The 27,327-nt window shown below is 35.6% G+C and overlaps 1 protein-coding gene across 2 annotated transcripts in view; it reads right to left on the bottom strand.

Moving 5' to 3' along the window:
• The window catches only part of LOC149560269 (uncharacterized), a 155,550-nt gene that overhangs the window by 97,830 nt on the left and 30,393 nt on the right, over window positions 1-27,327 (bottom strand). For both annotated transcript variants that reach the window (XM_089824577.1, XM_089824578.1), the window contains exon 3: window positions 8,591-8,650. In XM_089824577.1, the coding sequence (XP_089680703.1) occupies window positions 8,591-8,650 (60 nt within the window). The remainder of the gene's footprint in view (window positions 1-8,590; window positions 8,651-27,327) is intronic.

Consider the following 27,327-nt stretch of genomic DNA (forward strand, 5'->3'; position numbering starts at 1 on the left):
ACTTGATTGGGTGAGTCCAGTTGTGGAAGATGCTAGGCGAGTCACGAAATATATCTATAATCACCCATGGATTCTCAGTTTGATGAGAAAAGCCACTAAAGGCAAAGATTTGATGAGACCTGCTATGACAAGGTTTGCAACGGTCTTCTTGACGTTGCAAAGTATTCTTGACCACATATTGGCTTTGAAGCAAATGTTTGTGTGTGCTGATTGGGTTGCTTCACCATACTCAAAGAAGCCCGAAGGAGAGGCTGTGGCACAGATAGTCTTTGATGATAGCTTTTTTGCAAAGGCTAAGGAGATTGTGGAGGTAACTTCAAAAATCAAAACATTATATTTTTAGTTTATTCAAGTTTTATTATCAATTCATAACTTACTATGTTATTAACTAATTTGTATTTTTCAAATTTCAAATGTAGATGTCTATGCCCCTGGTTCTAGTCTTGCGCATATGTGATGGGCAGCAATCCCCAAGGGGAGGTCTTTATGAGGCCATGGATAGGCCGAACGAGGTTGTTAGAAGTTACTATCATGGGGACAGTCTTAGATTTGACCCCATTTGGGAAATAATTGATAGAAGGTGGAATCCACCAACCTATTCATGTAGCAGGCTACTTCCTCAATCCCAAATTCAGGTACTATGATAATTTATTGTCCTTGAAGTTGAGATTTCACTAAGACTTTATTTTACTTTTCTTTTTAAGGTTGTGTAGTAAGACTTGATATCATTTTCTATTTGTTTTAGGGCTGATGATTCCTACTCAGATCCTAATAGAGAGGTCATGGAAGGTCTCTCTAAATGCATTGAGAGAATGATATCAAGTGAAGAGGAGAGAGACCTTATTGTGACCGAACAACAAATCTATGTAGAATCGAGGGGTCCTTTGTTCTCTTCTATGCTAGCAAAGAGAGCAAGATCTACTCAAGCACCAGGTAAAGCGTCAAACTTCAAAACTTTTGCTAATTGATAAGTTGTGCTTTTGATTTTTTTTTTATTGCTTTATAACTTTTTTTATTTTGTTCTGCAGATGCTTGGTGGGCAAGTTGGGTTGGCAATACCCCCAATTTAAGGAAATTTGCTCTCAGAGTCCTATCCCAACTTTGTAGCTCATCCCATTGTGAGCGCAATTGGAGCTTATTTGAGTCCATCCACACAAAAAAAAGAAACAGAATGACTCAAAAACGGCTTAATGACCTTGTTTATGTGCACTATAATCTTAAGTTGCGCACAAAAAAGGCAGAGCTCTTAGAACTACCTAGTCCACTTGATCTAGATGAGATAGATCCTTACTCTGATTGGACAGCACAGGAGCCAGGTCCATTGTTTGCACCAGATGAGATCGCTGATTTGGAGAGGCAGGCCATGGAGGGGGAGGCTGACGCCGATTTTCAGTTCACTATGGATGACATTGAGGATGAGGACGAGGACGAGGACGACGATGATTCAGGCGAGGATTAGGCATTACCATTAGGAGGAGATGCATCCTCTTCTAGGACGCCGAGCCAGTCAATAGGGATGTCGAGCGAGGGGGCACAGCCACAGAGTTCACAGTCACGCAGCTCATGCCCTATCCCAGTGCGGGGCACTTCTTCTAGGACTAGACCCCCTCGCTTTCCTGCTAGTGCAAGTGGAAAGAGGAAGATGTGACTGAGTCATTGAATTTGTATTGATGTATTTAGACTTTTAGTATTTACTTCTAGTTTGACAAATTGAAACTATTTACTATTTTGCTTCCTACCATGAGCATTCTGCATGAGAATGCAATTTTGTACGCACTATGCATTTATATATATCTAAACTCTGTTTGTTTCTTTTGTATTGTCTTTAATTAACTTATTAGATGCATCTTCTCATTAAATTTTGCAAAATAAATGTATTTTTAATTAAATTTCGACGATTTTTTAGGTTCCCAAGTTTTTTTTTTAAATTGCCGAGTTTTTCTCGATTAAACTTTTGGGGGGCTTGGCGAGTTTTTGCCTTTGGTGAGTTTTTGCCTTTGGCGAGTTTTCCAACTATGGTTACTACCACTATGACTTGTAGTTGCTTTCTGTTTCCCCCTACTGCTATCCCTTGTTGAACTATGTGTAGGTGAGGAAAATGATGGTGTAGGTAAAATAGTCCTTGCTCTTTGATGCAAGATACAAGTAAATGTATCTCGCTACCCCTGTAACTGCTGTATATTTTGTACCTATTGCCTAGCAGACAAAGATCTAGGCACTGAAACATCACTATCATCAGGAATGCCCCATAGTTTGTTCACTTCAATTCTGTATTTGACATTCTCAGGATTTGACAAAAATATGCATGGGTTCATGCCATAGCCACTACAAAAAGGTGTGAATTAACTCTTGTAATGCTGCCAAACCATTCTGCACCACATATATTGCACTTCCATTTACATGTGCCACCACCTAAAGGTGTAGGGCATGTAATTTTTGTAGCAAACTGTTTTAGAGGGGACTTTGGATCATAAGGACCCCTAGCATACTTTGTCAAAATCTCTGAAGGGCAATCAATAGAAGGCACCCCTAGTGCAACATAAGGAGGCTTTTCCTCAGGCTCAGATTGACCACCTCCATCAGCCCCATGATCACTTCCTTCGGGCTCGGGCTCAGGCTCATAATCAGATGCACTTGCCTCATTAATTTCTCTGTCTTTTGCACTTTGACTACATCTAGAGGCCATTTATAAAACTGCATTTCACAAAATGGAAATAAAATTATAAAAATGCTCATGATACATTTCAGCCCAAGTAAAAATAAGTTATACAAACTAGTTTCAACCTACTTAAAACTTTACTATTTAATTTTAGCATTTACTATTAAAAAATATTAATAAAGGAAGCTAAATACTAAATATGTTTCAGCATATGCCATATTGCCATATTTTTATTTTAAGAACAATGAAATAATTTAAAAATTAATATAGATAATAAAAATCATAGAACTATCAACTATCAACAAGATTCAAGAATGAAAGATTCCAAAATTTAAGTTGAAACCTGAAAGTAAAACTAAATAATAAATTTAAAAATTATAAATTGATTTCTAAAACCCAAAAAAGTTGTAAAATAAAAAAAACCTACCTTGAACTTGATGAGACACTTGCCAAATCAAATATTATTGCTCCTCTTGCTCCTCTTGATCTTGCAATCCCTTGCAAAATCACCCACTAAACTCTCACAAACTCCTCCAAACTCTTTTGCTCACTTAGCTCCTTGCTGCTCCAAAACAATGAAATGAAATGGTGAAATGAAAATGAGGTCTATTGGTCTTATTAAACCTTCAAATAGACTACATGAGACCCACACCCAATTAGGGTTAGCATGCCTAAAAAACAAAAAACAAAAAGCAAAAACACTTTATTTTTGACTTTTTTCGGCCATCTTCTCGGAGCACCCCGCGAGCACTCCGGAAGCACCTCGTGAGCACCCTAGGAGCACCCACACACCCGCCACACACCCAAGCACCACGTCCCACCCGAGTGCTCGACTGATGCGATGGGGGTGTGGTGGCAGAAAATCTCCCAGCAGGGGTACTCGAGTGCATGACGCACCCGCACCGGGTGCTTACGCGCACCGGCTGCTCTGGGGTTTTGACCCGAGTGCGCACACCCGAGTTACGCTGATTTTAACCCATCAACAAACCAAACATTGTTTACCTCCAACATATTATTTATATTCAAAAAACCTTTACCTCAAATTGGCACTATAGATTTGTCACTAAATTTTAGTAGACCACCATTCCAATCTACAAATGGAGTGAACTTGCTTTTGTCCCCTGTCATATGGGTTGAGCATCCACTATCTACAATGTACAAGTTCTCTTTGTTAGCATGCAACTCAACAAGTGATTTATATTCTTTTTTCCTCCAGACTTTCACTTCTTCCTTATTACTTAGAATATTTCTTGATTCAACATTATTCAACTGACAATCCTTTGCAATGTGTCCTGAGCTTTAACATTTGAAGCAAACCAGGTTAAAATTGTTCAACACACCAAAATGATTTTCTCTTCAAAAGCTGATCCTCCATTTTGGCATGACCCTGCATTTCACTGGTTTATGACCAAAATAATTACAAAAGTTACAATAGCCTTAAAATGAGTATGTTCTTCTAGGGAGCCATCTCTTGACTTTATTTACTACATTATTTGGGCTTCCAACTTTCTCAAAGCCTAGCCCAGTTTTGATACTACAATCACGTCATTGAGCCAACATATCACTAACCATTTCAGAACTATTTATTAACTTTATTTGCTTATCAAATATACTGTTGAGTTTTTTAGACCAACAACTTCACTTTCTAGCTTGAAGCAACTTTCAGTTTAAGATTAAATTCAGAATTTACAACATCTAGTTTCCTCTTAGTTTCTTCAAGTTCAATTTTCAATTTCGTAATAACTTCTATTTTGGCTTCAATATATTTTGAAAGTTATTACCTGAAATAACTTTCTTCAATCGACTCAGTTCTTTTAAAGCACACAATAATGCTGTCTCGAGGTCAACTTTGTATCTGCATTTTTGCTTGCCTCGCCACCCCTAGAATATGTTGAACAAAGTCCTAAAGTCATAAACAGAGTTTCATAATCATCAGAATCACAACTGTCAGTACTATCATACTTAATAACCAAATTTTTATTTTTCTTCGCAAATTTCTTCGACTTGTGATTGGCTGATTTTTTTTTTAAACATCTTCTTCATCACTATTAGTATTAGGACATCTAGCAGCAAAGTGACCACTTTTACCACAATTAATGCATTTCATAGGTGATCTCTTCTTATTCAACTTTTTGAACCTTTGTACCAAATTTAATAATTGCTCCTCAAAGTCTTCTAACTCTGAACTTTGTACCTTTTACTTTTTAGTTGTTTTAAAGGCAACTTCCCTTTTGATTTCCGTTTCACCTACCAATCTCATTTCATATGTGCTTTTAGAATGCCATATAAATCGATAGTGGATAAATCCTAAATTAAAACGTAAAGGCTACCAAGGGAGATACAAGAAAAAAAACTGTGTCTCTCCCTTGGTAGCCTTTATGTTTTAGTTTAGGCTTTAGACGTTTCCATATAAATCATCTATTGTAATTTTGGTTAAATCCCTGGTATCTTCAATAGTAGATATTTTAACATTATATCTAGGAGGTAAAAATCGCAAAACCTTTTTATCAACTGTTGGTGCTTTCACATTTCTACCTAAACCCTTAATTGCATTTACAACTTCATCTACCCCTAAAAGTTACTCTACAATACATTCTTCCTCTTTCATTTTTGGTTCTTGAAATCTAGCCTTGTTTGTAATTTTACTTGTTTAACCTTGTCATCTCCCTCATATATGTCTTTCAACTAGTTCCATATTTCTTTCGCATTTTTTTATGGTGGATAAGTTTAGCAAAGTCATTATTGACCAAACCACACAACAAGGCATTCCTAGCCTTATTATTATTCTCATAGTCTTTCTTTTCTACAACATTTGTTAAGGGGGTTTTAAACTTTTATGTAAAGTATAACCATTCTCACCTAACATCCAAGCATCATAACTTATAGAGCCAATATAACTCTCCATCCTGATACTCCAAAGAGCATAATTAGTCCTGTCAAATAGAGGTGCTTTATTGTAAGATGCTCCTCAATCGGCCATGTGTTCTAATCACAAGATCTCCTTAGTCGGATTAGGTCTTGTAGCAAGAACTTGCTCTGATACCAACTATAGAACACAATTACACTACTAAGAGGGAGGGGGGGATTAGGAGTGTATAAAAACCTTTTACCCATTTTAAATTTGTTGACCAATCAATTTTATGAGCATCTAATTTTAACATAAGATCAGCAACAAAAGTAAACAGAAGACAATGCACAAGATGTAACATGGAAACCCAATGCGGGAAAAGCCAACACAAAGACTGCTAGGACCCACTTTCCTAATCCAAACCCCTTGTCCTAATAGCAACAACTCTTTTATAAATGAGATCCTGCTCAATACTTCTTAAACACCAACTTTCCATTTGAGCAATCTGACCAAAAACTCTATTACAAGAAGCAAATAAAAGATTTCTCTGCAATATCTTACATTAATTTCACCTTCTGTGATTTTGTATATGCAAAGTGAGATATCTAATTCTGATTTCTCTGATGACTCTTTTCAAGACACTGACTCATTAAAAACAGTATAGTTTTTGAACAACTGAATCTCAGCCAAACATATGCACATTTACTTATATCTGAAAAGAAGAACAACCTTTAGTTTTAATTCCAACAGTCCACTTCCCAATCTATAAAATAACTTCAAAACACCTCTGTGCTGAAGTAAAAAATAATCTAGAAATAATATCTCTGTACTGGCAGCATCATATCAAAGTTCAGAGCAGATATTTGTACATAACCAAATGAATCAATGCTACACAGAGACAGAGACGGAGCCAGGCCCTCACCCTTGCTCGTTCTGGGCCTTATCCCTCTGTGCAGGATTTCTTTGTACTGAGAAAGGATTGATAATCCTTCTCCCTCTCTTCTTGTTGTTTCCCTTTTTCTTGCTTTCCTGTTTAGTGTTTTTTCCCCGGATGCCATTTGGCGCTCCTGCTGGTTTATTCTTCTCTGCACTGTTGTATCTTTCAGTCCCTAAGACCCTTGTTGGTCTCTTATTGGACATTAATATCATTATCTTATCTTATCTTACCTATCAAGTCTCTTCTTTTCTATAAATGATTTGAATCTTCGTACTGCTTCTATTTGCTGCACACTCCAACACTATCTCAGAATATGATTTGAATAGTTTTGAATACTGTGTACCCTCAATACATCATCTACACTGTTATATCCGATTCATCTTTTTACAGATCCTTCAAATGCTGAAGTGCACAATATATAGAAACCAGTTGGTTAGAATGAGTTCCAACTTCAAACACGTAACATAACCAGTCTCTTGGTTAATTAATATAAACAAAGTTGATGTGTCATATTCAAACATAACTAAAGTTTGACGTGTTAAATTGTAAACTTTATGGGTTATATTTAATTGAATTTATTAAATTGTTCACAGCTGAGGCCAAAACTGTGTGATGTGACTATTAATTACATGGGCACTCCTGATAATACAAATCAACTTGGAAAAACAAATCAATTTTATAAAACAAAGGCATCTGAAAGATATAACCACCTCCGATGCACACCAAATGTCTTTTGTTTTTATCAAGCTGTAAAACATGAAGCCTGCCGTATTCAACACTTGCTACTTAACCTGCATAAAACATTACTGGAGGTTATCATGTCCAGCTCTTTGAATGCTTTCACTGCTATTCTCTCTGTCTTTTGCAGGTGTTAGAGATGGGAGGATAGCTGTGTGTCCATATTGATTAATGGGCGCAGGTTTCTTCTTCAAATCTTTCAACAATGCATATCTCTGTTGTCATTGGATATATAAACATTAGCAGATTCTTTGCTGATAACTCATTTATTAATATTAGTAAAACTGAGATCCGACTTAGTCAATTTATACACATATTCCTGCCAACAAAAAAATTACAAGCAACAGTATCAACACAGGAATAGGAGATATGTGATATTAATAATATGTACTCATCATTTATATGTTAATTTCATCGACACATGGCATATTTCTACTGCCATGCTCCATAAATTGACGGTATCGTCTACCAAGCGTATGCAATGATTATAGTAAGTATATTTCTATGGCTCAACTTATTATGTGTATCTGTATGTTTGTGTATCTTTAGCATCAATGACATCCAGCATAGGTAAAATCTGAATCTCTTAAATGCAAAAGTAAAACAGAACAGGCATAAAATAAAAGGGCTTTAGTAGCTAAGAGTAGGGCTTCCTTTGGGTAAATGTTGTGTAACAATGCTAAATGAGAGACTGCCACATACGGATAAATGCAGCAGCAATACAACTCTGCAGTCAGCCTGGGTTGTCATTTGTACCTATTCAGACAAGTTTATTGTCATTTTACCATTTGTATTAATCAATTCTACAAGGATTCTGATTTTTTAGCATGTTGTATTCAATTGGGATGGGAAAATTTGTTTTCTGTTTTCTATTCAATCAAACCTCTAAATTAACATGTTATCCTCATTCCATAAATTTGGTTTGTATTTGTGAGATTTTTATTTTCATGATAGCTGTATTTACTGATTTTCCCTCCAACTGCTATTTATTCCTAGTAAGTTAGCAATGTTCCATTGCTACAATGAACTATTAAAATTTATTAAATCCAATATTTTTCTACACAAAAAACTGCTGCAGAGATTTATATTATGTTTTGTTGCACTAAAATTCAAATATTCTGTAAGTTCTTGAATCCATGACAGGAGCGCTCATAACACAATAACTTGAATCAAGACATCTCTATGGATTAAATAAATAAAGTTACCTTGTCTGCAAACTGCTACTATGAAAGTCTAAAGATAAATGATGAAACAATGAAGCCTATTGCCCCAGATAATCAAATTCCAATGCATGTAACAGACAATGAATTAGATTACACAAGATTACTTTTGCAGATTAAAATCATTATCATGCACTAGACATGTATTTATAAGTACAATCAAATTTCAAAAAAATTAAAGAAAATACCCTTATTTACATTTTGTCCACCAGGTCCGCTACTTCTTGAAAAGTGAATTCTCAAATGTTCTGCAAAATTTATACAATCCAAACCCACTTAGCTTCCTGTGCATTGAGAACTATAAAGGAATTGAGAACTATAAAGGAGGCATACATCCAATGATATCTACAATGAAATATAACATAAAGGTAGACAATGTGTACAACTGTTTGATAAACAATAATCATGCCTTCCTTGAACATGCTATCAAACTCGCTTATACTGTATTTATTAAGGACATTGAAAATTTTAAGATTTAATCATCTTTTAGAATAAAAAGACATGCCAGAGCCTAAAGAAGAAACAGATGCGCAGCAAAATCCTGTTCTTATGGCAGCTCCGTATAAAAGATGGTCTATAACTAGCAAAGAGCTGATGAATGCAGCAGAATGTTGGAATTACAGAAAATAACAGTAATAACACTGAATTCAATGCAGTGTTGGTTTACAGTCCAAAGAATTATAGCTGGGATATCTATTAGAAATGAAAAAAAAAAGTTGAACCACCGAAAACTTTCAAATGTAAGCCAAAATCTGAAATTTTTATTTTAACCTGAAATTTATCTTTTTTGTATTTGCTTTGTTGGAATAAATGGAAAAAAGAACACAACCAAAATATTTGAAAAAGCCCTCAAAATAAGTAATCAATTATTGAAAACTATTTCATCCATTCTGCGAATAAGTGATAAATGGATAGACAGAAATAAAGTGGTTTGAATAAGACCTCCAAAAACTTATTTGAGCTGAATTTTGATTTTACCTCTAGTGCTGATCCCAGACCGGCTGGTAAGGATATACTGATTAGAAATGAAGATGTTTTCATTCATTGTCGCTCACCTTTTCTTGGATATTGTACCAATAATGAGGCTGAATGAGTGGTTGCAGTCTCTAGGATACTCTGTCCTCTTTGATGGGGTGCAAAGATTGACACTCGAAGGAGAGATTCTTTAGTAGTGATCAATAGTAATCACATTTTAAATAAAATTGATTACTAAAATTGATTATCATTGATCAGAACTTTGCAGAGGATAATTTGGAATTAGATAAATTCTTTGATCTTCACACAAGTATAGGGAATTTAATTCTGCAGTAGATTTGTTGGCTAAGACTATAGGTTGGGTCAAGAACATCTTTCTGCTCTTTATTATAAGCAAGTTGCTACCTGGTAATGTTTAGACAAAAATGTCATCTTTAAAACCCGCTTAGGCATTTGCGTGCTCCTTAACTTGGGCCACTTCGTAGCCTTTTTTTTGCTACTTGGATTCATTATTTTTAAGCCTAAGTTATCATTGGTGTACAGCTGAAGCAGCTTAAATCAAATCAAAGGCTGTGTCAGTTTCGTGTTAATGGCAGATGTGTGAATTGGCACATATTTGCTCCTAAGTGCGATAGGAGGTATTTTATGATGTAGCAAGTGGTATTGTTAGTGGTTGGTGTTACATGTCTCTGCATTGGGTCACAAGTATTGAAGGTGTCAGTCGTTATCATTTTTATTGTGCCATTTGTGGTGTCCAAAGAGCGCACAGTAAACACTTGGGTGGGGGAGGGTAGGAGGGGGGAGAGGGTGGCTGGAATCAGTATTTCAATTTTTGAGTAGTGTCCCCTCCTTAGCCAGGTCAGTTGACAGTTGTGTTTGGCCTATTATTTGGTTCTCATAGGTCAGCAGATCATCTAGGGGACCCATATAGGAGCTTATGGAGACATATCACGGTTTTCTGGGTTGATCTGTCCAATATGGGACAGTCTCCTAGATTTTAGGAGGAATTCCTATCTTTTAGGGATAGACTAAGAGTTGACCGGGACACACCAAGAGAGCTCTAGGATTAGCTTGGAGACTATTGGCACAATTCCTATTTTTAAAGAGAATTCATAAATTTTAGGACAAGACTGTCAGTTAGCTCACAGTGGTCAGACAACATCAGCGGACAGGTTTCACCAGATAGTACTCAAATTGGGGATCAAGATGGGTGAACCATGAATAAATTGGAAATAATTTAATTATTTCCAAAGTTAGATTATAATGAAACAATAAATTAAGTGAACTATTAAAGTCACTAATAATTGTTAAAGTTGTAGCTTCAGTCGGATTGATTCAATCTGATACACACTATTGTTATTGGCAATCATCATTTCTTATATATACTTATCCATGTTAATAATATGTGTGTGTGTGTGTGTGTGTGTGTGTAGTGTTATACATATTATTATTATTCATGTTAATATAATATTATTTAAATGATGACTACGCCATAGAGACATGTCTCATGCCTCTCATATTTATATAAGATCAAGATCTGCATTTGGACATCATCAATAACAATGGCTATGATTCTACATTTGCAGAAACAATCCCAGAAATTAACATGGTATCAGAGCCAGGCTGCAAATGAATAGAATGAAATAGAAATGATAGTGTGATTAATAGTGAGGAAAGATTAATGTGTAGGAGTGAGAGTATTCAAATTAAAGAGGTAATTTATAGCTCGTAGAGTTTTATAATAAGAAGATGGTGTCTACAGGATCTTGGATTCCTAGTTTATCCTAATCTAGATTATCAAGGGAGGTGTTGCGTACAACTTGCAAGGATAAGACAAGCTTCAGAAGCAGAGAAAGAATTTGTTGATGATTTGGTAATCACCATGCCATCAATTGGAAGAACATCTTCTTCTGATTGTTTCAAGGTGAATGTTGGCACCTTGAAGTGCAACACAAATTTCTACAACAGTGTGCTAAATTGAGAATTCGAAAAGCACAAAAGTGGCAATAAGTTTATTAACTTGTCAAAAAAATTGGGATTTGCCAAAATTGATCAGCTGGCTATAGGAGGCTCAAGAGACTAGGGGTTAATAATTATCGAAATGTGCATTGTTCTTGCTAGCGCATAAAAGCCCTGGATCAAGTTCCTCTGTTGCATTGACATATTAAATGATCTGCTACTTCAAATGTTACGCAAATCAAGAGCTTGAAACTTACAGAAAGTTTAATTTCATCAGAATTGTCACAGATATTTGTCACCCGATTTCCAAATATTTAAAGTATTGGAGTAGTGACGATTATTTAAAGACATAATCATAGAGACGGATAATAAACTATCTGTGCTACCATACAATTGATCAACATCTGATCACTATTCATAAGGTAGTCAATGGCATAGTTTTTGGTCGGATTGGCATTACAACAGCGGTGATTTGTATTTTGAAGGGATACGTTCTTATTGGGATGTATTCATTAATCACTATGGAGAAGATGTAAAACACATCTTTCCCACTTCATCGCATCAGACTGCAAGTCATCCTTGAAGCAATTGATATAATCACTTCAGAATGTGAAGAGATAGGCAAATACAAAGAGGCAATGTTCGCAAAGGTGGTCAACCACAGAGTCTGACAAATGGGTTGATGGATCATGGATGGTGGATTTCTCATGCGCAAATCATGAATGATGAAAAAAAAATTCAAACTGTAGAAAATGCACTCGTTGAGGCCACCTCCATACATTAAATCGTAGATAACTCTCAGTATATGATGACATAGTTATCAACTCAGCGAGATGATGGATGCCTAGTTTGATTCATAATTCGTCAAACTTTACCAGAAGAATAAAATATTGGATTAATCGTGTACTTCTATAAATACAAATTTCTATTAGTTTAACCTACGGTGGTAGCACTCCAATTTTGGTCGAACCACTCTCAAAACATAAGTATTACTAGGTTTATCAAGAGGATGTAGTGTGAATGCAAGAAGCCTTGACTAGCATCCACTATATTGGGATGACATCAGGTTGGAATCACGACAAAGCTCATGAAATCAAGATGTCACTTAGTGACTCCATAGTGATAATGGGGCAATTCGAGAGGAAGTCATATCATGGTTTCAAGGCTTCGATAATATGGCATCAACCATATAAAGAAAACTGATGACGGGAGTCGATTAAACTAAGGAGCATAGCCACCAACCCTAGTGATACACGAGCCCAAGCCAATTTATAAAAAGAAATAGAGATCCCTTAATGAGGGCAAAGACACTAGACGGGAAAAATGATATCCGTACAATAAGAAACGACGTGTAAATACAAATGCGATGGGATCCAGGATCAAGTATATACAAAAAGGTATGAGGAATTTTTGGCCCTCAATTATATATTGTTAAGGGTCACATCACTCGCAGAAGTTATAAGGTATGAGAAAGTGTATTTAAATTATGTATGTTTGTTATTTCATTTCATAATTAGGTTATTCATTTTATAAAGAGATGAAGGATTAATTAGATTATCATTAAGAGTTGTTATGTTATAATAAACTAATTCTTAATATTATAATAATTTATAATATTGTTATGAAATATCATTATAACAATGTGTAAATACATATTGATAAATTATTATTCTTTAATGTGAATAAGTATTGTTCTCTTGCAAGGAATCTAATGTAATGATTTACTATTATTAGTAAATGACGGATAAGTTTATAAGAACCATTGCATTGATTATGTAGTGAATAGGGAGTGTGCACTGGAGGAGGAGAAAATCGCCCATGTTGGGGTAAGAGAGCTCCACATAGGTCATGTCCAAGCACGAGCAATTGTAATTCTACCATCCCTATGTGAGCTGATATATGTAGAAAAATGATGTTATCTAGAATTTCTAATAGAATTTAGTGATGATATTTACAACTTGGTTCAGATAAAATTAATTAAATAAAGTTTCGACTTCTAGTGAACCTCCTTTGTAGGATCATTAAAAGCCAACCTAATAGAAGGGGACATTAAAAGTAATAAATAATTGTTTGTCGATTACAATATTAATGTCTAATGGCATAAAAGATTTAATAAAAGAATATTGATGTACAATTTAGTATTCATCCTTGAATATTTTATTTAACTAATCAATGTAGTATCTCTCTTATTTGCATATACTATAAAAGCTATTTGCCTTGATCTTTTCCTCCGAGAATGTTCTTGCGGGAAAAGGAGGATTGATATCAAATTAAGAGGGAGTAAACAAATGTTGAGATGGATTTCTCTAGTGATCAATAAATTTTCATTATCAAGAGGAACGTGATTCATACATTGTGACCATGTGATTTTAATGGGCCTACCCCCTGTGTACATCATGAGGAAGTGAATGTCACTTGTATTTGCAGAAGTTACTGTAAAGAAATTTGAGTTGTTGTGAAACGTTAATGAAGTTTTTGAGAATTCATTTGAACCATCTACAAATCTCTCCTTGATGACTGAGACTTGATGTATGAGTTATAGAGTCATTCATGTGGCACAATCATACTTAATCAAGATATTGGCGTATTTTGGACGAGTTTGATAAAATGGAATGACATGTTTGCTTCTACTATTAAACTAAATGAATGTTTGGACCTTCAATTGATGAAAAGAGCAAGTTGGAACTTAGAAAGGAGTTGTCATATTTGATACAAAATTTTTCAATAATATAAGAATGAGTGGAAATTTTACATTGTGGGGGGAATAATAGTCAATGTTCCATTCCCACTTGAACCTTATTTAGAGGGGAGATTTTCCATTCTCAAATAATCTAAAAAGACAATTTTTGAATCTTCATGAGCAGATAAGTATTTTTATCTTTTACATTTATCTACTCTTTGTAGTCTCTTACTTGTAATTCTATACATACTATAAGGGTTATTTGCCTTGATCTTTTCCTTTATGTTTGAGGATATTCTTACAAGAAAAGGTTGGTACTTCACATATGCTACCAAATATCGTGCAGACTCAATCTAATGATAGTAGCTCCAAAGACCCTGATGATCAAGATGGATAAAGTGAGGCTCTTGAAGCAAACGTCTTTGATGATTGAAATTATGAGATTCTTCTACATTAAGAGGGAGTATGACACTTCTTCTAAGGCAACACAGGAGCTTAGAAGATTGATACTTAGAGGGAGTCCAGAAATACATGTGTGAAACTACATGATTTTGATGGGCCCACTCCTATGTATATGTTAGCCTTAGTTTGAGTCGCCATATTTTAAACTTTCTCCAGTTTTCTTTGAAGCCCGAAATCATACATTGAACAAGCCCTTCTCGGTGTTATATCTTATATCAGCAGGTTTTACATATAGAGATTAATCTTGTGATGTTCGTCGCAGCTCTCGTGTCTTGAACCTCTTTGAACCTTGGTTCAAAGTAGTTCAAAGTAATTCAACCGAAGGTTTTGATACTAATCATTTTTTGCAGATGGGACCCGTTGAGCATAATGAAGATGTTCGTTTGAACCTCTTTGAACCTCTTTGAACCTTGGTTCGAAGTAGTTCAAAGTAGTTCAATTGCTGAAGGTTTTTGAGCACAAGTATTAATGATTCTCCAAGGACGATCAGTTCCTGAGAAACTAATTGAGATGTCAAAAATAATGACTGAAGATCGTGTTTGACGTAATTTTGTTTGAGACACGAGATCGGTGGTCATCATGATTCAAAAAGGCAAATCTTTCATCCGGGAGTTAGATTATTTGTCAAAAGTTGGTAATTATTGCAAGGACACCCGCAAAGCATGATCATTTAATGAAGGGATCTTGTCAGAGTTTCAAGCGTGCAAATCAAGCCGCAACGAAATAGCCATTAATACGTCATAATGAGTCAGAACTTTCGCCAGTATGTCTCATTTCCTTTTTTAGTATGAGTTTCCCATTTCATTGTTTTATCATGCGAAAGGGCGAATCAAAGGAGGAGCGGCTATAAGTGAAGGAAAGAGGTCTGGTTTTCTATCAGCAAATTACAGGTGAGAACACGAGAAAGCCCTTGTTCTTTCCTTTGTGTGTGTTTCGAGGAAAAAAGCAGTGTTGAGCTTTTATTTTCTTTGCTTAAAATAAAGTTTGTCCTGCATTTCTTCGAGAACATTTCCAATTTAGAGTGTAGGAGGCCTGTCATTTCTGATACTAATTTGGAAGGTGTCAAAGTTGAGAAGTTGAAAGGAAATTTTCTTGAGCAAGCTGACGAAGTTAATGGCTGTTTAGAGATCCTAACAAGTGGTTTGATTGAAGTTGCGGCTTTTCCCCCTACCCTTTTGAGTCCTGAGCTACTTCAATTATGTATCGACCACTATGATGTGAGGACTAAGAGCATTTTGAATAAAGATGGGGAACCAATTTTGTCCATCTCTAGGGAGACTATCTCATCAGTTTTGTGTTTGCCTGAGTGTACTTTTGCTGCTTTTAGTCCTACCCAATCTCTAGTTGAGTATCAGGAAAATCCAGACAAATACTATAACATGTTGACTAGGAAGTGGACAGAGACAAATTATAAAGGTAGTTCAAGACTGCCCAAAATAATCACCAAGGATCATATGAAGCCTCATGTTCACGACCTCGTGGTCTTATTGCATTGGGTTAAGGGTTATTTGGATGTTTTTCTCTTTGAGGATTGGATGTACCGTTACGTAGAAATCATTCTGAAGGGAGAACAGTCGTTAGATTGGGCGGAATTAATAGCCAGTTCAATGAGAAATCAGCTAAAACATGCTAAGGTGTCTAGAGAAGATTTCTACATGCCTTCCTATCTAACCTATTGCATTGCCTGTATCAGCAATATTACTTCTCTTCCTCATGAAACTTGGAATGAAGACGTAACTATCTGCCAGTATTGTCCTTTGCTTCAAAAGGATAGAGTGTTGGAAGATTTTAGGAAAACGCATGATGTGTTGATAGGAAGTGTGCACTTGAACCTCAAAAGGGCACCGATGCCGAGGGTATTGCCGAAGGCCCAAAAGCTAATTCAAATTTATGGGAGCTACTTCATTCAATTTCCTAAGTTCACATACTTAAGAATAGGAGGAGTTGAAGAAGAACCAGTGAAATTGCCTTGGTATGCCCTAGATTGTTTTATCATAGCTAAGATTTGTAGATAGTTGTTTTTAGTGATTAAAGACAATCTACCTCAGGAAGCCTGGGAGTCTGTTTTCCTTATTAAGCTTGGTCACTTAACCTATAGTAACATGATTAATGCCTGGTCATTGGAAGCAATTTGCTCAGTTTCAATTTTGGATCCTACCAAGGAAGGAGGAATTTCGACAGCAAAGGTTTCACAGCTAAAGTACTTGGTTTGAAGGGTCAATCACTTATGGTTCCACATTTGGAGGATCTATGGAAAGATTGTAATGATGAGGAAGAAGTGATAAAGAAGGCTCATTCAAGATTAACACTCCCACAAATTAATTCTCTCAAATTGAAGTTTCAATTGGAAGGAGTAGTAGAGGATGGTTCGGATATTGTTGAATCAAGATGGGAAGAAGCAAGTGAGCTAAAACAATTGGAGGTAGACTAGAGTCAAGGGGAAGAAGATGATGTAAATTTGAGGACCGGATCTATTCTCACTCACACAAATAACTGGTTAAGGAGAAGAAACATGAAGGCTGTCAAAAAAAACAAACTAGAAAATCTCCAAAAGTGGTTTCTTTCTCTGAAACATTGACCTCCGACATTCCAATTTCGTCTCATGTTGCAAGTAGCACTTCGGCTCCCAATAAGCAAAAAAGAACACTGTCTCCTAAACAAACCACGGCCCCTAGCACCAGGTCCAAGACTAAGTCCAAGGCACTCATGCAGTAGGAGATTCAAAAGGAAAAAATGATGACTCGAGGACAAGGTCTAGGAGAAGAACTTAGCTTCTCGAATACTCAGGATGGTGATGTCCAGTTAGTAGAAGCTCCTAGGTTGGATCAGCCTAAGTTCATGACTCCTCCCAAGGGAGGTCAAGGGATGACCGCTACTCCTACTATTCCATCATGGTTGTCCAATTTAGTCAACAAGAAATGAAACCTGCAACTTGTGTCTACACCTGTTAAAGATATTGTCACCAAGTATGTAGCTCGTGGTTCTAAGAGTAAAAAGATGAAGAGTGATGCGCGCTTGATCAAGGATCCAGTGATCGGAAGGGTAACGACGGAAGTGGCTACATACAAACAGAAAAATGAATCTCGAGAAATTGATGCCAAAGGCTTTAAGGTCACCACTGTAAAATTAGGGGCCATTACCAAAGACACTGGTAATCACTTCTTCAAATTCTCTGCAGACCATATGTTGACTCAGTCAAAAAAGGATAGCAAAGAGAAGAAAGAGCTAAAGGCACTAGTAATCACTATGGCTGCTTATATAGATTCGCCGATGAATTCGGGCGCTCTTCCACTGCTTCAGACTCCGTAGTCTTTTGGTCCCAATTCCTCAGACAACCAGCAGTTGGTTAAGCAAATGCAAAGGGGTAAACTACTCTCAAACGTAGTACAGGAATGGGTGGCATCCATAATAAAGGAACGTAGTAAATTTATTCTGGATTTTACCACTACATACGCAGAAGGAGAGGTGTTGTTAGGTGAAATTCAAACCCTTGTGCCAATATGGAAGGCTGATTAGAATCGATGCCAAGCTATTGTTTTCCAAGTTCATGAGGTTGAAAAATATAGAGTGCTGAAGTTTCTGAATAAGAATCCCATGAAAATTATGGACTCATGCATGCTATTCATCCTAAAGAGCAATGCTGGTTGGAAGGAGTCGATTTACAAAGGAGCCATCGAAGAAATGTGATCAATGAAAACTAAAATCGCAAGAATGCATAAAGAACTCCTAAAGGATATGCAAGTTGTTAACCCTACCGGAATCTTGCAATTCGAAGATGGCAACATGGACTCCGAGGTCTTGATCAAGAACTTCAATGATGCTATGACAGAAATCAAAGACAATGACACACCTACTACCGGAGACTTCACCACCTTGGCAAACATCGAGTTGATGTTATATCTAAACAAGAATCTCATGCCGAGACAAAGCCAAAGGATTAAAGAGCTTAAATGGCAAAAGGATGCTTGCAAGTCAAAGTTACTCAGATTGAAGAATCCTCACTCCCATGCAATGCAAGAGTTCACAAATGCCTTCAGGAGCTAGAAACTGGTGAAGCAAACTATGGCAGATGGAGGGAATACTGGCAATGGTGTTTAGTTGAAAGCCGTTTTTTTTCTGTTTTGTTTTTCAAATTGTTTCTTGTTCTCTTAACTATTTCTAACCAAAAGGTTGGGCTTTAATAGAGGTCTTTTCGGGTTTGTCAAAAACTATAAATGCTAGAGCATTTAGCTAGTTAAGGGTTAGATTTTTGGTAGCCAAAATATACTTTGATAGAGCTAGTACTGTTTTAAGTTAATTATATGGAAGTAGCGATAGACAGATAGTAATATATATGGAAATGCTCCCTTTAAAGGACTTGGTGCTAAACAAGCCTTTTTAATATATATATCACATTTTGTTGTGCTATAAAACTTGGTGTTTGAAGCGGATTCAATCATGGTTACTGTGTGAGCTGTGATGATTAGTTTTGTATGACATCTACTGCTATTTCTTTGTTGTTAATTTTCATTTATCTTTCTCCAAATTTAGTCTGAGTTATTGTAAAGTTTAATTTCCTAGTTAAATCTTACTTGTTTGTGGAAAGACTATGAGCTCTTCATTCATTGTTTCCTTGAGTATGTAAATTATTACCTCAATACCCAAGAGTACATGAGTGTTCCTTATGCACTTTCTTGCAAAAGTGTGCATTAAGTTGGTTTTGATCTTTTCGATTTATTGATAAATCATTTGTAAAGGGAGTTGTACCTCTAAAATTCAGAGGGAAACGAATAACACAACATTTACCCAACTGTTATGAACTTTATTGGATTTTCCAAACCTTGGGCATAGATTGAATTATTGCTTTAGTAGGAAAAGGCAATATGTTCACTAACAATATATCATGAGGAAGTGATGACTTATCACCAAAAAAATTAGATATCGGATTCAGAGTGAGCCGGACAAGAATCCTTGGGGAAGAGAGTCTTTAAGGGAGTAACTACTGGACCTAACTTCCCAACATCATTGTTCAAAGGGAGAATTTTTTGAGGTGAAATCCTTTGTGAATGATGTCTTCTCTATGAGGAGAAGTTCTAAGTGAAACTCCTTGTAATGCATTCTTCTCTATGAGAGAAAATTAAGGTGAAAGCCTTTGTACCACCCTCTGACTGGCTTCATGGTGGTTACTATTTCACATATGATAGTAATGAAAGGTGACGATCTTTCATTGACATATATAAACAAAAGGTAATCATTGTAAGATGACGATCTTATAAATGGTAGACCTGTTATCATGAGAGACTTCATTAAATTGTTGTCACATAGTGTTGGAAGTCATGATAACAAGCAGACGGAAGGTAACCATTGTAAGATGGCGATCTTATAAATGGTAGACATATTATCATGGTTCTTTGGGCTGAATTTTCCTGGCCACTATGATAACAAACTCATCATGGTTCTTTGGGCCAAATTTTGCAGGACACCATGATAACCAACTTGTTATGGTTCTTTGGGCCGAATCTAGTCAAACACTATGACATAGTTACTACTGTAGACCACACTTAAGGTGGTGTTTAAGCTTATATTGAAGTTATGGAATTTGTTTCAATTGTGTGTTATAAAATGTGAGATGATAACTCTTCATATACTTGAGAGCATAATGTGTTCTATTTCAATCCTCCCTATCTAAAAAGGAGTGTTAAAGTTGTAGCTTCAGTCGGATTGATCTTATCTAAATACATTATTGTTATTGGTAATCATCATTTCCTATATATACTTATCCATGTTAATAATATATTATTATATATAATACATGTATAGATTATTGTATATAATTCATATATATATATATATATATATATATATATATATATATATATATATATATATAGTTATACATATTATTATTATTCATGTTAATATAATATTATTTAAATGATGATTACACCATAGAGACATGTCTCATGATGAGACATGTTTCTTCCTCTCATATTTATATGAGATCCAAATTTGCATTTGGACATCATCAATAACAATGGCTATGATTCTACATTTGCAGAAACGATCCTAGAAATTAACAATAATAATAATTTAAAATTAAAAGGCACATGGGCACAAGTTCTTAGGTGGGGTTGTAAGTTATACCTGATAAAAGACCACCTTTTATGAATATATGACCCCTCATGTGGATCAAACCTCTATGAGGAGAATTATTGAAAATAAAACTTAGCCAAAGTACAAAAGAAGATAATTAAAAAGTAAAAACAACCATAAAGTGGTTTGAATGGGCTTGGAGAGAAAGCAAGTTGAATTAAAAAGGAGTTTTGGAGGCAATTGAAGATATCTAGAACTCATTTTTTCATACCAGCATTTGCATGGAGAGCTCTGTGAAGGGTTCTTTCAGCGAAACTCTATATGATAAAGGAAACTCTCAGGAATTTAGAAGCCTACAAGTATGTGAGATTACGGTAATGTCCCCATTTTTGTCAGCATCAAAGTTTCAGAGATTAGCCTATTATTGTGATCCTCGTAGGCAAATTATTATGGATAGAGGGTCTTCCAAGTCAGTGGCTTGGCTTGGAAGGGTCTTGTCTGAAGGGAAATGAGAGCACCATAGAAATTCATCTGAGATCAGTATGCACATCTTGTATCCAATATTACCTTGAACAACTTCTAACAAGCAAATACAAGTGCATACTGCTATGCCATAAAAGCGGAAACAGACATAGTTGATTTTCCACAATTAAAAACTTAAAAGAAAGTGATTGCAATTTACCGATATAAATAAATTTCAACAGCATTACGACATACAGATTATTATTCTACAATCATAAAACTAGAAGAATGAAACAAAATAGAGAACATAGATATACGTTGAGAAAACCTTTCTGGGTAAAAACCCCACCCTCTAAAGCATCAAGCTAATGTATTATTCAGCAACAAGTTACAATACATTTTCAGCCTTCACATTGAGATTTACATCTTGCTCCATTCTAGAGAAAATCCAGCAGCATAACCCTGTGCAAATTACTTCACATCTCTCACTTAATTCTCTACAACAATGCTTTGTACTTATAGAGTTTTCATACAAGAGGAAATAGTTTCTAAAGCATCTACATTCAACGCATCTACAAGTTATTTTAGAAACTTCCTTGCGCACAACCCTTGCATAAAACAAAACATAAGAGAATAAATCACCAGGAAGCTTTCTGTTTTTCTACTCCGAGTCTTATCTTGTGGAAGAATCCAACGTCATTTAACAACTTTCCAAGAAAGCACAAATAAAGCAATAAATTGTGGTAAGGCTATCACCTTATCCCAACATTGTCTTCTCCACACTTTAGTAAGTTACAAATTGGTCTTCGTTTGGCTTAGGTTGGCCTTTGTTTGGGCACAGTTTTGTGTACTTACTATTTGTGGTAAGTCGGGTGTTGATTGAGATGAAGCCTTTCTATTTTTGGAAAGTGCATTTGGTCACATGGAGGAATAATAGGTGTGACTCCTACTCTAGACAGCATATCTAAATGATGAATATTTTGGGAGTTATTATATTTTTGGTGGCCAAATTACTACTAAATCATTAAATGGCTTATTATAAAGTTATAATTTAAATTTATAATTTCACTTAAGTAAAGGGTTGAGTCATCAATGGAAGGGGCCATTTATTTAATTAGTTATAAGCCAAGTCAAGTATTATATACAAAAGGGAAAGGAATTGATATTCATTAAAAGAATCTAATTAAAGCTTCTAATTAATGTCGTCTTGGTGAAGCTTCTTGACTGAAGTTTCATTTGAGAAACAAGTGGTTTTGTAGATTATAAATATGGGCTCATTGTGAAAGGAAAGGCATCCGATTGAATATTATTTGCTTTTGTTGTCTTTGTGACATTTTTGAGTTCTTGGAGTCCGTGCCCTTGTTGAGGTATAAGGGTTTGAAGTTTCAAATTGTGTATAGAAACTACAGCTGAGGTATTGTTGATCAATTTCTTAAGGTATTGCAGCTTCCAAACTGTTATTACTGTTTCTTGGAAGAAGTTTAGTTGGGCGTTCTAGTGTGTAATTCTGAGAACTGAAGTCTGGGAATAAATCTGAGATTGCATTTGCAATTTACTTGGCCATTACTCCTACTGTTTGTTACTGTGAGATTTAATGCTGAATACGACTGTTCGAGTTTGTAGTGAATTGGAAGCATATTTATTACCTGCGTTCAAGTTCGGAGGTCTGATTTTGCATTCCACCTCATTGTGCTCATTGGAGGAGCCACGTTTTCGCTCTATAATCATTTGCAACCAATTGCCAAAGCTAGGATGTCACTCTGGAAGGCTGGAGACATACATTGTAGGATCTGCGATTCACTTAGCAAATCCCTCCATTTATTTCCTTGACCTGCAATAATTATTTCAGAGGCTACGATTCACTTCATTGCCTGTGGTTGCATATTGACATGCCTGCAGAGCAATTGCAAGGGCCTGCGATATTAATTGGGGCTGCTGTCAGTTATTTGGGCCCGAGGTTAGTGGTTAAGGGATGCAAATCAGTTTCAAGGGCCACGATTTTTGTATATGTGCAATTACATACCATTCTGGAGGTTGCGAATTAGTTAGTGAGGAAAGCTGTTTCTATTCTTGGCTGCGATCTGAACATTGAGGCTAATCAAACTGCTCATACACACAGGTTCCAAATTATTGATTGTAATTCTCAATGCAATAGGCAAAAATCAAATAATTGAATGATTCATAATTGGCGTCACTTGTTCATTACTTGCATTTCAGTTATAGTGTTTCAATTGAATCGCATTGTCAAGGAGAGTTACATTTTTCAGAATTATATATGAAAACTCAAAGGGCAGAATTGAAAGTAGAATATGCTCATCAATTTTAATTGTTATTCTGATATTGTGTTAAAATGAAATAAGTGGCAAGTTAATATCATTTAGCATCTTGGATAAAATCAAAGCTCCCATTTTTCTTAGAATTAGATATTGAAGTCAAAATCTTCAGAAATTCATAATTTCTCGGGAGTTGTTTGTATGAGTCCAAATTGGGTTCATTACAATTACTCAAGGGTTTCTAGAGGCAAAATTCTATAGGCAGTAAGTAATTGCAGTCAGTGTTTCAGATTTCTTCATATTGGGTTCAATTGTTGAATGAATTGTCCAATTCTGAATAGGGAAATTATCTCCAGATTGCATATTGGTGTTGGTGGAGAAAAAATTTACAAGTATTAAGATAAGATACGATATATTTATTAATCTCCAACTAGAGACCAACAAGGGTCTACGGGACTGGGAACAATACAAAGAGGCAAAAAGCAATGAAGGGGAGCACCAAACAGTGTCCGTGAAAAGAGCATGAAAGCAAAAGAAGCCATCTCCAACCATACCTTACCAATTCACATCGGATTTGACCCAGCCCGGACATGGGTAGTTATTTGTGCAGATCAGATTACCTGGGCAACCATTTTTGTCAGGGAACCTTCTATTATGAGTTTTTACAGTTTTACAGAAGTTGCAGGCAAGGCTGCGGGCCATACACCGAGCCGTACCTCCTAAGATTTCAGCATCTTGAATTCAGATCAAGAGGTTGGCAACTGCAGTAGTCACAAGGAGGAAAAATCAGATTTTTGCTTGCAAAATCATTACTTAGGCATAGGCTGAAACAGTGGGTGTTGAGGCCCATTGTTACCTTGTATGTTTTCAATCAAAATGCCTGGTACACTTCAGAGTTCAGACCATTTGAAAGCTAAGTCACAAAATTTGAATTCAAATTTGGCAAACGTAAAATTCGGATCAAGTTTGGCTAGAGTGGAAATATTAAAAACAAATTTGAACTAAATTTACCTTATATAATTTTTTATTATTTTTAAAATATATGTAATATATCACATAAATTATTGAAATAGTTAAAATTGCTACATAGATTTGAAATCCTTATAAAATGATGACACGTTTATAAAATATAGAACATAAGAAACATGTGAAATCAAAATTGCAAAGATGTGCTTTTGTTAAAAAGGTACAATCAAAAATCAAGACTTTATAACTTCAAAAGAGCTCTAAGTAATCACGTGCTGACTTGTTCATGAGCAGTTTTCAATCGCTGCAAACGTAGACAAGATCTCTCAACTTTCCAAGCAACGACTTATTCCTCTTTTTTCAGAATGGATATGCTCAAAGCAGCTCCAATCTCTCACAAGATGATGAACTTGCTCTGACTCAACATTCAAAAGGCAAAAGGCTGAAGTTCAGGAGTTTCTGTCACATAGCTCATCCACCATCTATGACCAGGTACTTCACCTTGTGTCATATTGTATTTGGATACTTCCATTCCAAACATCCCTTGTGCTTTCATGTATTTCCAACTTTGTTCTCTAGTTATGCCATTGTTGGCTCTGGTTCAAATCTGCTAATGACTTCATAAAACCTTATCATAGTTTTAGCATCACCTTATCTATCAATATAAAATAGCTTAGGCCCCAAATGGCAAGTTGTTGCATGTAAAGGATGCACATCATGTTCCATCTTGAATCAACAATCTCTGGTATCTCCATATACTCTGCTTCCACATTATTTAGTGCTCTTTGAATAGCGTCCTTACAATGATCCATGCTTTCATAAAGCATTCCACAGCATGGAATGTCACCAACAACCATACAAGCACATCAACAAGCGGCCAGCGTATATCTAAGACCTTTTGTAATGTCCCCTATTAGGACTTCACTCTATTTTCCCTCTTACTCCTAATAAGGATTTGGATTGTACTCTTTCAAATGACAAATTATAACGTTCCCTACATCAATACACATGAGCAACTAAAGTGAGAAATGTTTTCTTCATGTGGAGTTTCGAAATCTTGACTCTTGAACATACCAGCCATGGGGAGATGAATCACAATGAAGGTTGTGTACTTCAACAAGAAATAATAATTAGGTAATGAATGTACTATATGCTAGAAGAGAAATCATATTCCACTGATTTTAAGATTTCTAAAGAGCTACTTCAAACTTCTTCCTCTGTCGCTTGAAGGGAGTCAAGCATAGTTACACCACCTTAGGGGATAGGGAGATGAGGGGACAAATTTTTAGGTCAGGGGAGAAACGGGCCTCAATTTGGGGACGGCAATACATGTGGTACTCAAAATGCTAATTATGAAAAGATGTATAACAATATAAGACACAAATATGAAGTATAGGTTCATCATGACTACTATTGCTAGTTGAGTTTTACATTGCATTGAACACTGAACAATAAAAGAGATCTAACTTCTAACTTCTATCAAATGAGTTAAATAATCAAAGATTGAAGATTAAAATCCAAATGTCATAGATATCAATTTATCAAAAGTATGAGTATCACTATCTCATCAATGTCATTATAAAGAATTACATCAAGTAGCATCAAGCATGATATGATCACAATGTTCAATGTTCAATGGTGCATATATCCAAGTCTCGAGATAAAAGACAAGTACAAAATCAAAATGTCAAGGCCCAAGGACATATTCACACTGCATTACACAAAATTAAAATTAAAAAAATACATGCTTTCAACCTATGCCCTTCTTTAAAATCACAACTTTTTTAATTAAAATTTAAGAAACTGAAATTTGGAAATGAAAAAACAAGCATCTACTAAAATCTAGAAATGAAATTCAAGTATAAACTATAAACTATAAACAATGAACTTGTCTAGAAAAAACAGAAAATTTAAAAATTTAAATTTAAAAAAAAATGAAAAAACCTACCTTTTTCTTGAAACTCTCTTGAACAAGCTAAAAAATCTCCCCTCTCCTCTTCTTCTTGCTCCTTCTCACTCTTCTTTGCTTTCCAATCACTCTCTTCACTCAAACATACACCCTTTTATGAGCTCTTCACTCTTCTTCTTGTTGCTGTTGCAAAAATTGGAAAACCATGAAATGAATAGAAGTGAGAAAACATAGAGGTTTTAAGAGATTTCAACCTCTAAATGGACCCCACATACCCTAAGGCTAAGAAACAGAATAAAAAATCATTATAAAACCTTTTAAATTTTGTTTTATTTTTCACTTTTTAAGTCTCCCAAAATGGAGGGCGTTCGTCTGTCACATGGAGGGGTCGAGGGATATTTCCCCATGTGCTTGTCCCCACAAGGAACATGGGGATGTCCCCCCATCCCCGGCAAGAAGGGGGCCCAATGGTGGCGTTGTTGAGGACATGAGAATGTCCTCTCAACTCCCGAGTACATCCCTACCTCGGGTGTGGTAGGGAAAAAGGGTGGCAATGCGTCCCCATGTTACTATGGAGTAAAGACTGTAATTTGATCAAAATATGGGGAACTGGTGTAGCAAGATTGCCTTAGAACCTATTAAGAAATGCATTGCCGGTTCTGTCAAATTCCTTTCAAATTTGCATATTTGTTCCTTTTCTATCCATGGTCAAATTTCATTTTATTTTATTTTCCTCTATGTTACAAAAGACAAACATTTAAGAAAGCTTAAATATTGCTTACAAGGGAGCAGCCTTGGGATGCTCATAACCGTAATTGCAAGTCAAGGATGCAACTTCATTTCTTTAAATTCACATTAATGTAATTAAATATTCTAAAATATAGAATGAGGCAAATTTTGACTTCTTTCAAAAGAAAATCAGTTCCATTGTCAATCGTAATGTAAGTCATGTAGCGCATTTGATAGTTTGAGCCTTAACTATTTTCTTATTGAAAGAGGAAGCACTAAAATACAAAGGGGAATTTCGAAGGACAGAAAAGTAGTATTATTTTACTATAGATTATATAGCCAAATAATTGACTAACTATAATGTCCCCCAATTTATTAAGTGAAATAATTAATTGCCTGTTTCCAAAAATTAAATTATATCATAAGGATCTATTTAAT

This window comes from Cupressus sempervirens, chromosome 4 (genome assembly GCF_028749045.1).
Source record: "Cupressus sempervirens isolate cs-2001-9-10 chromosome 4, ASM2874904v1, whole genome shotgun sequence".
Lineage (NCBI taxonomy): Eukaryota > Viridiplantae > Streptophyta > Pinopsida > Cupressales > Cupressaceae > Cupressus > Cupressus sempervirens.